The sequence below is a fragment of the Silurus meridionalis genome, chromosome 18 (genome assembly GCF_014805685.1).
Source record: "Silurus meridionalis isolate SWU-2019-XX chromosome 18, ASM1480568v1, whole genome shotgun sequence".
Classification (NCBI taxonomy): Eukaryota; Metazoa; Chordata; class Actinopteri; order Siluriformes; family Siluridae; genus Silurus; species Silurus meridionalis.
In genome coordinates, this window is record NC_060901.1 from 22,285,036 (window position 1) to 22,297,838 (window position 12,803).

Sequence of the window (12,803 nt, forward strand, 5' to 3'; positions counted from 1 at the left end):
TTAATTAAACATGATCTAAGTGTGTGTGTGTGTGTGTGTGTGTGTAGGAACTCGGGTTAGGAAACATAGAGCGATGCCGGGGCTTCTCCTCTCACCTGTTTAAGCTGCTGCTTAAACAAAGGCGCCGACTCGCCAAAATAACAACGCACTTCGTGGACCTCAGGTACGGTCTGGAACATCGATTGGTTGATTGATCGATCGATTAATTTGATTGGTCACTCAATTCGCGCTTTAAACCTTGCAGAAGGTTGATCGACACCATCCAGGATGTCCGGTCTCAGGAAGACACCGAGGAGGCCGTTCTTCCGCCTCAGGATTCTCTCAGCAGCTGGGTAGCGAAGGCCCGAGCGCTGGCGCAGCGGTGCTCCGTGGCCCTGCAGCAGCTCTCATGGGTGCTCCAGTGCTGCCCCGAGGGGTCCAACGGAACGGCGTGCCAGTCCAGAGAGGGCGATGGGGGCCAGGGAGAGGCCACACTGAGCCACCCAACGCCTCTGTCGCCTCACCTTCAGCCTCAGGTATGTCTAATGAGGCGGGGCGAGGCGAGTTGGACCGAGGCGGAGAAGATCATCGCGGCTTTGCAGAGCGAAAGCACGGAGCTGAAGGACAGGCTCAACGCGCTGGGATGTGAATCTACACAAAGAGCGATCCAAACCAGGTTAGACTTCTGCTGACTTTTTGGTAGCGTCCCTGCTGCCACCTTTTTCACTAATCAGTAACGGTACACAAAATCCACGGTACTTCCTTTTTTATGTCATGGTGCGGTGCGGTACGGTACGAATGCGTCTGCCGTCACTAATAAGTGCTTTTTTCTCTCTCCAGGAGGCACTTGAAGGAGTGCTGCTCATGCGTTCAGGGTTTGGGGGCGCTCGCAGGACGGATGGCGGCTCTGGAGCGCCTCTTTGAGCTCGATGGCAGCGACGCGCCTCGTTCGCAGCCGTGTCTGACCCGAGGTCTGCGCGGCGTCAGGGCGGAGGTGGACACCTGCGTCGTGGAGTTTACTGCCTGGAATTCGCAACTGCCGCCAATCAGGACTTCATCCAAACGTGAGGAAATGCCTCTGAGAACTTTACCTTCAAGCCTTGGGTTCATTCGATCAGAACGGGGCTCTCAAATGTCGGTACATTTGCTCTGGTTTCTTCTCAGGTTCAGCCGCGTCGTTCCGGGCCGAGTTCTCCGAGGAACTGGAGAGAACCATAAATGCGGTTCTGTGTGGAGTACAAGGGCTGGTGAAGAGAAAAGAACAGGAAAGGCAGGAAGGTCAGCCAGAAGATAGCAAGAAAGGTGTGATGTGGGTTCCGGAATGAAGTTTTGGAATTTGGTGTGAACTATTTCTCAATACATCTTTTTTTTTCGTTCCAGAGAGCGACTCTGAAGCAGCCGAGGAGCTTCTGAAACCCGGGCACCTAAGCCGCCTAATGGAGGAGGACCTGAGTGGAGACGTGACGTGTCTTGCCTTGGCTGAGGTCATAGGGCTTTTGGAGAGGTTGCTGGAGAAGCTGCGGTCCTTCAGAGACACGTGTAAGGCACGTCATTTAGGGGTGAGCCTTTCCTGTCCAGGAATGTTTTTTTTATTATTTCTCGACAGATGTTCCAGATGTCTGTTTATTTTCTGTACATTTAATTGTGACAATGAAAAGGAGTTAGTAGGACCCCAAAGTTTGTGGACACCTCACAGCATCAGTTTGCTTGTGTTTGAACGTCCCAGTCCACATTCAGTCCCCATTTGCTCCTATAATTAGGTCCAATCCTCTGGGAAGATGTTTCTTTAGATTGTTCTGGAGATTCTTTTGCGTTTCATTCGGCTGTTAGTAAAATCAGGTACTGATGTAGGTAAGGAGTTCCAATTCATCCCAAATATGATGTTCTACAGGGTTGAGGTCCGAGATCTATAGGAGTCCACTCAAGATCTTCGAAACACTTCCAACCCATGTAAAGTGTATGGAGATGGAGCTGGAACAGGTGTGGGTCTCCTAGATCAATTGAAGAGACAATATCATGCTTAGGCAGATAGGCGGACGGATGGACAGGCAGATAGGCGGACGGACAGGCAGACAGAGACAGCACATCAACTTGGTAACCGTTTGTGATTATGTCGTGTTTGTGTGTGTATCTGTGTGTGTGATAAGCAGGAGCTGAGCGAGGCCTGCAGGGGTCTTGTTCGTCTGGAGCCCATGCTGTGTGTGTACTGTGAGCTGGTGCGCTGGTACGTGGCGGTGTGTATGGGCGCTCACCGCAGCACGGCCAAACTGCTGTCTGTCCTCGCCAGCATCTTTACTGACCTCGCTCAGAAGGTAGCGTTGGAGAAACCACACACACCCTTCCAGTTCCAAATGATGATCAGATTTTATCTTAATCAATGTCTCTCTCTCTCTTTCTCTCTCTCTCTGTCTCTCAGGGCTTTTGTTTGCCCCAGGAGCTCACAGGCGGGGGCGATGGCGAGGGAGCCACGGAGTTCCACGACTACGAGGGCGGAGGGATCGGAGAAGGAGAGGGTGTCAAGGACGTGAGCGACAAGATCGAAAATGAGGATCAGGTAAAAAAAAAAAAGAAAAGAAAGAATTAGGGGGTAAATAAAAAGAAAAGGTTTGAGTAAAGAGCTGGGATTTGTCGCAGGTCGAAGACACGCTTCGCGAAGGAGAGGAAAAGAGCGAAGAGGAGCCGGACAAGCGCGATATCGGAGAGGAGGACGATGCCATCGAGATGTCCGAGGACTTCGACGGGAAAATGCACGACGGCGAGACGCGAGACTCTGGTAACCGAATCGCCATTTGTTTATATATCGGGAAATTATTAGTGTCCGGGTCACATGATTCTAACGGCTTTTGCCAACGTCCGGGTTTTACGTCCAGATGATGAACAGGATTCCGATAAAGATGAGGACGAAGAGCTGGATAAGAAGATGGGAGACCTGGGAGACGGCGCGACTGACACACTTGATGAGCGCATGTGGGGTGATGATGAAGATGACGAGGATGATGCGGAGAACAGTGACAAAGAGGACGAATCCGGCCCGGGAATGGACCAGGTGATAAATCCAAGGGGAGCCACGATTTTTCCCTGTGCTCATTATCCACTCGTTGATCTTCTCAGGAGCTCCAAAGCTGCTGTAGAAGCCGTTTTAACAGACTGTTCGCTCTCTCTGCAGGGTGAGTCCGAGTTGGTTGCCAAAGACGACAATGCAGAAGCCGGCGAGTCGAATAAAGAGCAGAAAAACGAGGACAAGGACAAACCAATGGAGCATGAAGGCGAGAAGGAGAAAATCCACGAGCAGGAAGATGAGGTAAGTGTTTATGAGGATTCTTTCTTTTTAAGGAAAACCTTAGTATGATATGACACTGTGTGGACAAAAATATTGGGACACCAGAGTTTTACAGCCATGTGTGCTTCTTAAACAAACACTGAGGCACACAGTTTGTATTGGACGTTTTTGGATGATGGAAGCTTGAACTTTTCCATCTAACCTTAAAACTTAAAACCAATACTACTGTATGAAGATATGATTTACATGGGTTGGAGTAGAAGATCTGCTAAAGAGCTTTAATTATATTGGTTCAATACTATTTCTGTATAGGGGGAACATAGTTACAATCCGAGTTCCCTCAGGAACGTATTAAGTGCCGGACCACGAGTTAGCGCAGTGTCACTGTATTTTATTTTTGTAAAATATCATCAAATATTTAATATATTATTTAACCAAGCAAGAATTTTATTTTAAATTGTTTTAAATCAACTGTGAAAATTAAAAAACGACAAGCAATTTTATATTTTTATATATTTAATATATATACATATTGTATGTATGTATATGGGCGTGCATTTCTGTTTGACCTTTTTAAAATTTGTATTCAAAATATAAATAAATAGATATAAAAGAGGTGAAATAATAAAAAAATAATAATAATAATTAAAAATATTTTGAAAACACCAAAAAATAATTTTTAATCACAGAAAATTAGTTTTACTGATGTGCCGAGTCTCAAAGCAGCACCAAAATCCACCATGCTTCCTCTTCTTCTTGTTCTTTTTCTTTTTCTTTATTGGCAGTTTTTATTCTTAAGTAGAGCATTACCCCATCTACTGTGGTGATGGATCAGAGACTTGTTTCCCTAGACCAAAAAAAACATCTATGATGTGACATCCGGCAATTAAAACCATCCGTGTGGAAACGTAGCAAAGGTTTTGTTTATTGTCCTGATGATGTACGTTATTTAAAACTCCATAATTACTTGAAAACATCTTTAAGAATATTTGATGTTCATGCTCTAGGTTGAGTTTGGTTTTACTGCTAATTACCACACATTTGCATAAAGCGTCCATATTTGCAGTCCTAAGTTCCTGAGCTTCCATCAATCTCAAATGTCCGGTTCCTTTGGAGCTGCATGTCATGATGAGTCTGAAACCGAGTTCTTGTCTGTATGTCTAGCGTGAGTTCGATGAGAATGAGGTGGACCCCTACCACGGTAAGCAGGAGCAGAAAGCCGAAATAGAAGCCATGGACCTTCCGGAGGAACTCAATCTGGACCAGGATGAACAGGGAGGACAGGACGAAGAGGAAGCTGGAGATGGAGATGGTTCATACACTTTCATGGACAAATTACAATCCACAAAAGGTCAAAAAGTCTATATTTTATATAAAAGTATATCTTTTTTTTTTTTTTTTTTTTGTAGCCGACAACCCGTACGACATCGAGGACAAACCCATGGAGGTGGACGAGGCAGAGGGAGACGGGGATGGAGAAGACGAGAAAGCTGAAGAGATGACAGAAGAGCAGCAGGATGATCGAGGCGACGAAGCAAACGAGGAAGAGCCGGGAGAGGAGCAAAAAGGCCGAGACGAAGATTTGGAGAGAGGAGAAAGCGAAGGAGAGCAGGACGAGGACGAGAAGGAAAAGGGGCACGAAGGACGTGGAGATGAGGACAAGGAGAACAAGGCCGGACCTGGAGATGAGGGCGAGAAACCAAAGGTTTGTTTGGATTTTTTTTTTTATCGTGCAGATTTAAAAGGGAAAATCCTGCAAAAGTTTTGTGATTCGTCGCCAGGAAGAGGAGGACGAGGAGGATGAGGACGTCCACAAGGAAGCTGCCGAGAGGAAGGAGCACTCGACAGATGGCCAGACTGGCGAGGAGAACGTTCAGAGCGAGACAGCAGTGGAGCTAGCAGGAGCCGCGTCCGAAAGAGACCAAGCCAAAGAGGTGAGTGCGGTTTATTTCGGTCAGCTTGCTTTCCATAAAGACAGAAGTTACATCTGTATCTGGTTCAGGAACACGGGAGCGGAGCGGCTGATGCCAGTCAGGCTGAGGGACACGACTCCACGCTGATGGCCAGGATGAGCTCTCAGAGGCAGAGACAGAAACAGACACAGGTATGTGTGTGTGTGCGTTCGTTTGTTTAAATCACTTATTCGCATAAAAGGTTTAGACACGCAGAAATTCTTTACACAAAAGTATCAAAAGTTTTGGGACACCCACCTTTTCCAGCCATATTTGATTCCTTCCCAAATTGTTCCCACACAACTGGAGGCACACAGTCACATACGATGTCTATGGGTGCGACCCCAGACCGCCTCACCTCATTGACATCACCTACATAAGAACCTGATTTTATTAAAACCCCTTGCAGCTGAAGGAAACCTCTCCAATCTCCACAAAACCTAGTGGAACATCTGACCTGAAGCTTTGAACTTCTTTAAAACTAGAGATTGCGCATCTCGACCAAAAGAAAAAAAATGACACAAAACCAGATGTTCTTTTCCTGTTCCGTGTGCAGGAAGATGCAGCTCTACCTCTGCCATGTCAATCCATATTCTATGGGACTCCCAATAACACTAAAGTACATCTACTAATAATTATATAGAAATTATTTTCGTTTTTCATTTTTTTCCCCCAACGCACACTTGTAATCATCCATAACGCCAATGTTGCCGTGAACATTTGCTCACGTCTGTGCAGGGTTTCAAGCGGAAACCGGGCCGGGCGGATACCGAGCGCTCTCTAGGGGACGCCAGCGAGCGCGTGCACAAGCGTTTGCGGACGATAGACAGCGCAGATCGGAGCGAGCAGGACCGCTCCCGCGACGACACCCAGCAAGAATCCGATCTGTACGAACACGTCAGACACGGGGAGGAGACGTGCGACACGCAGACCTACGGTGAGACTTTTAAACACGACGCTGGCCTTCTTTACGATCAAATACCATTTTCGCTCCACATGGTATCGAATGATCTTTCTGCATTTGTATTCAGACACAGCCAACGCCGAGCAACAGAGACCGGCACCTACGAAGCAAGAAGACGACGATGAAAACGATGCTGACGTTGCTATGGATGCCGAGGAGGACAAGGAGATGCAGGCGGTGGAAGCTCCAGAGCTCAAGCCGGAAAAGCTGGAGAGCACCAAAGCCTCTCATAAAGGTGGGGTGAAGATTTCTGTTGATGGTGGACATTTTTTTATTTATTTTTTTTAAGAATTAAGAGACAAATATCTTCTGCAGGTATGGAAAGCGCCGAACAGGACTCCCAGCAGCATGAAAAGGACAATGAGGAGAAACCAGAGGCGAAGAGTCGCAAGGAAGATCCGAGAACGGAGAGGAGTCGAGAGTCCACCATCCACACCGTGCCAGAGTTACTAACAGAAATGCTGAAGGTACCGGGATTCAGCTCCAAAGTTGTAGTTTTATCGCAGGCAAATGTTTGACCCTGTGTGTGTGTGTGTGTGTGTGTGTGTGTGTGTGTGTGTGTGTGTGATAGCTCCAGGTTAAAGATCCAGACCTGCTCAGGAAAGATTTAGAGCTGCAGTTGGAAGCGTGGCACAAGCAGACCCCAGGATCTCCCGAAGAGGTACACAAATCCGAATCCTATAGCATGTGATCATCGTATTATTTCCCCACATAGAACCATAGAAATAATCACTTATATAATCACGGCATAGTAAAACAAATTTTTTACAACAAACCGTATTTCCAGTACGGAGCCCCAGTGACACTGCGCTAATTCCAGTTTATTTTATTTTTTATAGCCCCCGTGTTGTTTTTTCAAGAATAATAATAATAACGAAAACCATGTGCATAACTTTTTCTGTTTATACGATTGGCGAAAAAAGTACGGAATATGTTGAGCGATTTTCAAGTATTGAAAAATCTATTTGTGCTTCCATACTGTTGCCCTGTTCGCTTTTCTAAAATATAAAATTAAGACTTTGTAAAAATGAAAAATATGGATCTGTTTTTTTTTGTATCGGTTTTTCGTATCGGTTCGATTCGGCTCGTGTGTGTTGCAGGAGATTGCCGCAGCGGCCATGTGGCAGCAGTACCATGCGCTCACCTCACCTCTGTCGCAGCAGCTGTGCGAACAACTTCGTCTCATCCTGGAGCCCACGCAAGCCGCTAAGCTCAAGTCCGTCTCTCTCTCACACACACACACACACACACACACACACACACACATATTATGAATTATTGTCTCGCTCTCCGGTTTTCGACGCTTCATTTTCTTACTGTGAATTTTCTCCCCTCAGAGGTGATTATCGCACGGGAAAACGTCTGAACATGCGCAAAGTCATTCCCTACATCGCCAGCCAATTCCGCAAAGACAAGATCTGGCTGAGGAGGACAAAGCCCAGCAAGAGAGATTATCAGATCTGCTTGGCTGTGGACGACTCGTCCAGCATGGTGGACAACCACTCCAAACAGGTGTTCTCTCTCTCTCTCTCTCTCTCTCTCTCTCTCTCTCGTTTTATATTAACGCAGTTTATTATTATTAACATTAGTGACCAATATTTTTCAAACAATTTCATATAAAACTGTCTGCTTGGTTAAATAATATCTAAAATAATATTTTAGAGTATTTAATAATTTAAATGAAATACAAAACACCTTTTTATTATTGTAATAAAATCGAAAAATCGATTAATTTGGATCAAATTAAATCGGATAAATAAAATGTAATTAATGGGGAAAAAATGACCATTCAGGTAATACAGATGTGTACAGATGTTCCCCACCTTACGAACGAGTTATGTCTCGAACGTCCATGAATTTGTTTGTAAGTTGTTACTGCGTTCGTTATCAAAGATGCAAATATGCTAATGATGTTAAAGATATAAATACTATTAAATAAACAAATAAATATACTAAAACAAATTTAAATAATTGAAATACTGTATACAATATTTTGTAATAAAAAGATAATAAAAATTTACTAAAATAATAATTTGTTCACCCCGAGTCCAGTGCGTATCATATAGACTCGTTATGTAGACTCTTTCGTTTTGACTTTTTAGTTAAAAGAATCGCTATACATAAAAAAAAGTAAAAAAAAAACAAAAAGGAAGTGAATAATGAATAATAAATACTTTTTTTTCTCCGCCTGTGCAACTGTTTCTGTTTCACAGTTGGCGTTCGAGTCGGTCTCGGTGATCGTGAACGCTCTCACCCTGCTGGAGGTGGGGCAGGTGGCAGTCTGCAGGTCAGTACACACACAGCGAAAAAGACGTGACAAAACATGTTGTGACAAAAAAAATTTAAGTCGCTGCATAAAAACATGATCAATTCATAACAATTAAAAAAATCATATTTCAACAATTTTTTTTTAAAGATAAGAATAATTTCATGTTAAAGGAGTTTTTAAAACGTGTCTAATTCTGATGATGCTTGACGTTTTTTTTCCTTTTTCTTTCCACAGCTTCGGCGAGAGCGTCCAGCTGCTCCACCCGTTCCAGCAGCAGTTCAACGACCAATCAGGAGCCCGGATCCTGCGGCTGTGCCAGTTCCAGCAAAAGAAGACGAGAATAGCTCAAGTATATATCAGATCTACCGTAACACCCCTTCCTTTTATATAGTTCCTCAAAAAAAACGGTGGCATGCAGGAGGATATACGAAACTGCAAGTTCCACCATAGCCACACCCCCTAGGCCACTTATTTTGTATATTAGCGATGTCCCAATTAAGGATTTACATATTTGAATCCCATTTCGCGTGTCAGCAAATCAAATTAAATCGGCTAAATCTCCTGCGTGGGCAGCGCAACATCAATGCACCGAAAACCAATCGAAATTAATTTAGATAAAATTTAGACCAATTTAATAATAGCTGTTGCACAAATGTAACGGGAGGTTACCATGGTGACAGTATATGGCATTATAAGGCAGCGTTTCAGCATAGAACAGCAAATAAATGTATCTCAGCTACCGATGTGTTCAAGGGTTTGAAAAATGCAACTTGTTTTTTTTGTTGTCGTTTTTTCGGCCAATCAGAATTCAGCATTCTGACAGACTCTTTGTTCCTCTCTTGTAGTTTCTGGAGACTTCAGCCGACATGTTTGTGGCGGCCAAACAGCAGAATCCAGGCTCTGGGAATACAGGTGCAGCCCGATTCTTTTCCTCTTTTCTTACAATTACGATTTGTACACGCACACACACTGTGTGGGCAAAAGTATTGGACACCCGAATTCTCCAGCCGATATCTCGCCGTGAGACCCGAACTACAAGACCCAAACCTGATCCAGCGTGACCATGCACCTGCGTGCAAGTCCAGCATGAAGATATTTTGAAGTGGAAGTTCTTGAGTAGGCTTTTTGAAAATTCCAGGAATTTTCCAGGCTGAATGATTCCAAACCAGTTTCCAAATACTTCCAGAATTCCAGAGATGATATTCCCGTAGAAAGTTTCCGGAAATGTATCAGAAATGTTCTGCTCCTTTGCAACTCTACTCTTGAGTGACCTGCTTTAGAGCTCAAACCATGTTAAAGACCTTTGGGTTGAATTGGAACACACCCAAGACCCTCCTCACTTCCTACATCAGTACCTGACTTTAATACCCTAATCTCCTAAAGATCTAATGAAACATCTTCCCAGAAGAGTGGAGCTTTTTATAAGAGCAAATGGAGTCTAAATCAGGTGTTTTCAATCTTTTGTCCGTGTGTGTGTGTGTGTGTGTGTGTGTGTGTGTGTGTGTGTGTGTGTGTGTGTGTGTGTGTGTGTGTGTGTGTGTGTGTGTGTGTATATAATATATATATAATAAACGTCTTTTCTGTGTCCTTGTTCAGAAATGGCACAGTTGCTGCTGGTGGTCTCAGACGGCAGGGGTTTGTTCCTGGAGGGGAAGGAGAGAGTAGCAGCAGCGGTTCAGGCGGCTCGCAGCAACAACATCTTCGTCATATTCGTGGTGCTGGACAACCCCAACTCCAGGGTACGACCTATTCTAGCTCTATACCCAGGGTTTCCCCCCCAAACGCAACCAGGGGGTTTATTTCTTTTTATTGTATTTATTTATTTGTTTATTTATATCATTTTTAGTAAAAAAAATAATGGCATACTAATTGTGATGATAAAATGTAAAAATGTAAAATGTAAAAATTGACTCCTTATAAAATTTGTTTATTAATTAATTTTTTTTTCTTGCTTTCTCTGTATAAGGACTCCATATTGGATATCAAAGTACCCATATTTAAAGGTCCGGGCGAGCTTCCGGAGATCCGCTCCTACATGGACGAGTTCCCGTTTCCGTTTTACATGATTCTGCGGGACGTCAACGCCCTGCCTGAGACGCTGAGCGACGCTTTGAGGCAGTGGTTCGAGCTCGTCACCGCCACCGACCGGTAACGGAGCACCACCGTGAAGTCCTCCCAGTGCTGCTAGCCTCCCTGACATGGGGACGTCCCCAGAAGGACACCACAAGTATATATATTTAAAAAAAAAAAAAAATCCGACTGGCTGCTGCACAGAGTCTTCTTTTTTTTTTTTCCTCCGAATAAATTGTTGATCGATCGCGTCCCTTCATCTTTATCAACAGGAGGCCCGGAGATTTACACCTGTACGTTTAACCTTCACATTTCTCACTATCGTTTTGAGCATTTGAGATACAATGAGAAATGTTGTTCGGCTCCTCGTACGATTGGTAGTTGCCTTTTTTTTTTTTTTTTTTTCTCCTCTCCGTAATTTGTGTGCAGAAATCCCGGCCAAGAAACGTGCCTTTTCCAGGAATGCCCATGCTCTGGTCTCTGGACAGAAGATGCCGGAAACTCGTTTCTCACACACACACACACACACACACACACACACACACACACACACACACACACACACACAAACAATTCTGATACTGTTTAAGGCCTTTATTCAATACGGTGCAGCGCAGCCCATTGCCGTATCTCTCACGTGACGCATGACATCGCTGTCATTTAATACGTTTTATAACTTTTTTTTCTGTTTTCTGTGCAGATTCTTCCATCAAGCTGGTTAAAAAAAAAAAAATTTATAACCATTTCTTCAGCTAGACGAATCCAACTGTAACTCGTTAATGTTTTGGGACTTTAGCGTTCCACTTAGAGTCCGTTATACATTTAGGATTGTAATTTTGTGTTTTTTTTTTAATGATCTGATGTGATTCATTAAAGAAATGCATTGTAATGGGTTGCCTGTTATTTCAATGGAAGCGCACTACTCTTCAGGGTGACATTTTTCATCACAGTAGTTCATTTTATAGCCGTATTTTGGTCAATTAATAAATAGAATATTTGTATAGGATTTTAGAAAAAGGATAGCAGGATTTTTTTTTTTTTTTTTGAGGAGCAATATGAGGAACACAAAAAAACATTTTGACGCTATGACGAAGTAACCGACAGGAATCTCATACAGCGGGAATGAATTTTTGTTACTGAAGCAAGAAATCCAACGCACACAATTCAACATGTCTCCTTTCACTGGAGCCACAGCTGCACCTCCCACCTCTGCACATCATCTCTAGCAGAAGCATCGATATTCACCTCCTAACATTCCCATCAGAGGACGTGAAAATGTTATTGGACGCCTGCTAGATGGCCTCAGAGTGGCCAGATCGTAGTCTGATTGTTTACAGCAACGATTGTCATGTATTTTGCAGATTCCTTTTGTGAAGCTCTATGTAATTGGATAGAAACTCATTTACATGTTCATGAACAAAAATATATTAAAACAGAAGTCAGTGATTCTAATAGAGTTTAGACCAGCAGTTAGGGCTGATGGCCAGCTACCGATAAATACAATACAAAAATCAGTAGCATTTCTGCCCTATACAAAAGTCAATTGATCAATCGCAGGTCAGCGTTTCTTCCAACAACCAATCAGCTCGTCATAGTTTTGTCCCGCCTTTTTTTTTCCCCTTCAGAATCTCTTTATCAGGACCAAAAAATCTCATTCTTAAAAAAATATAACATTTTAATGTACAGAATTATAAGTTAATTTTTGGTTTATCCTTAAAAAATAGTTTTTACCCTGATTCGTAATTTAATATGCAAATCAGTGTGATGAATATGCTAATTGGGTTATGACATCATCAGAGTTGCAAATCCACATTCCCTTAAAGAGAGTAGTCATAAGTGCTTAAATTTTTATGCTAAATCTGTTAATATTATTGGGTACGCTCTATGTACACAAATGTAAATGGTCAGAAAAGATGCCCAATAAAAATTTTATTTATATATTTCCTTTTTTTTTTTCATTCCAAAATCTCAATATTATGTTATGGTAGAAATATAAGTTTGTTTTAATTTAATGAAAAATAAAAGTTGTCATAAGTGCTTGATAAATATAAAATAATTCAAATTATGTCATTTATCAGAAGTTATCATGAATTAAAATGTAAATATTTTTCGCAGGATTTTTTTTATTTAAATACAAACAAATCGTGCCGCAAAAACTTCGACGTTTGGTCGAATTTCAAATGACTCCTTAATAACTCTTGAAGTGCACTAGGAAGGGTTTAGAAGCCTTTTCTTTTGTACCATTTGAAGTGCATTAAACTAGAGACTATTGAGCGGTTTGGAAACGTC

General features: G+C 43.0%; 1 protein-coding gene across 2 annotated transcripts in view; it reads left to right on the forward strand.

Moving 5' to 3' along the window:
* The window catches only part of mdn1 (midasin AAA ATPase 1), a 44,883-nt gene extending 33,480 nt beyond the window's left edge, over positions 1-11,403 (forward strand). The window contains exons 76-100 of one of the 2 annotated variants that reach the window (XM_046872722.1): positions 48-163; positions 245-655; positions 820-1,043; positions 1,144-1,281; positions 1,360-1,538; positions 2,130-2,291; positions 2,396-2,533; positions 2,614-2,752; positions 2,850-3,025; positions 3,146-3,280; positions 4,424-4,571; positions 4,669-4,964; positions 5,041-5,193; positions 5,262-5,363; positions 5,950-6,148; positions 6,243-6,410; positions 6,491-6,642; positions 6,747-6,836; positions 7,276-7,391; positions 7,513-7,687; positions 8,389-8,462; positions 8,679-8,793; positions 9,290-9,356; positions 10,041-10,183; positions 10,411-11,403. In XM_046872722.1, the coding sequence (XP_046728678.1) occupies positions 48-163; positions 245-655; positions 820-1,043; positions 1,144-1,281; positions 1,360-1,538; positions 2,130-2,291; positions 2,396-2,533; positions 2,614-2,752; positions 2,850-3,025; positions 3,146-3,280; positions 4,424-4,571; positions 4,669-4,964; positions 5,041-5,193; positions 5,262-5,363; positions 5,950-6,148; positions 6,243-6,410; positions 6,491-6,642; positions 6,747-6,836; positions 7,276-7,391; positions 7,513-7,687; positions 8,389-8,462; positions 8,679-8,793; positions 9,290-9,356; positions 10,041-10,183; positions 10,411-10,596 (4,002 nt within the window). In that variant the 3' untranslated portion in view covers positions 10,597-11,403. The remainder of the gene's footprint in view (positions 1-47; positions 164-244; positions 656-819; positions 1,044-1,143; positions 1,282-1,359; positions 1,539-2,129; positions 2,292-2,395; positions 2,534-2,613; positions 2,753-2,849; positions 3,026-3,145; positions 3,281-4,423; positions 4,572-4,668; positions 4,965-5,040; positions 5,194-5,261; positions 5,364-5,949; positions 6,149-6,242; positions 6,411-6,490; positions 6,643-6,746; positions 6,837-7,275; positions 7,392-7,512; positions 7,688-8,388; positions 8,463-8,678; positions 8,794-9,289; positions 9,357-10,040; positions 10,184-10,410) is intronic. The other variant, XM_046872723.1, reaches the window with a different exon arrangement.
* Positions 11,404-12,803: the final 1,400 nt, after the last annotated feature.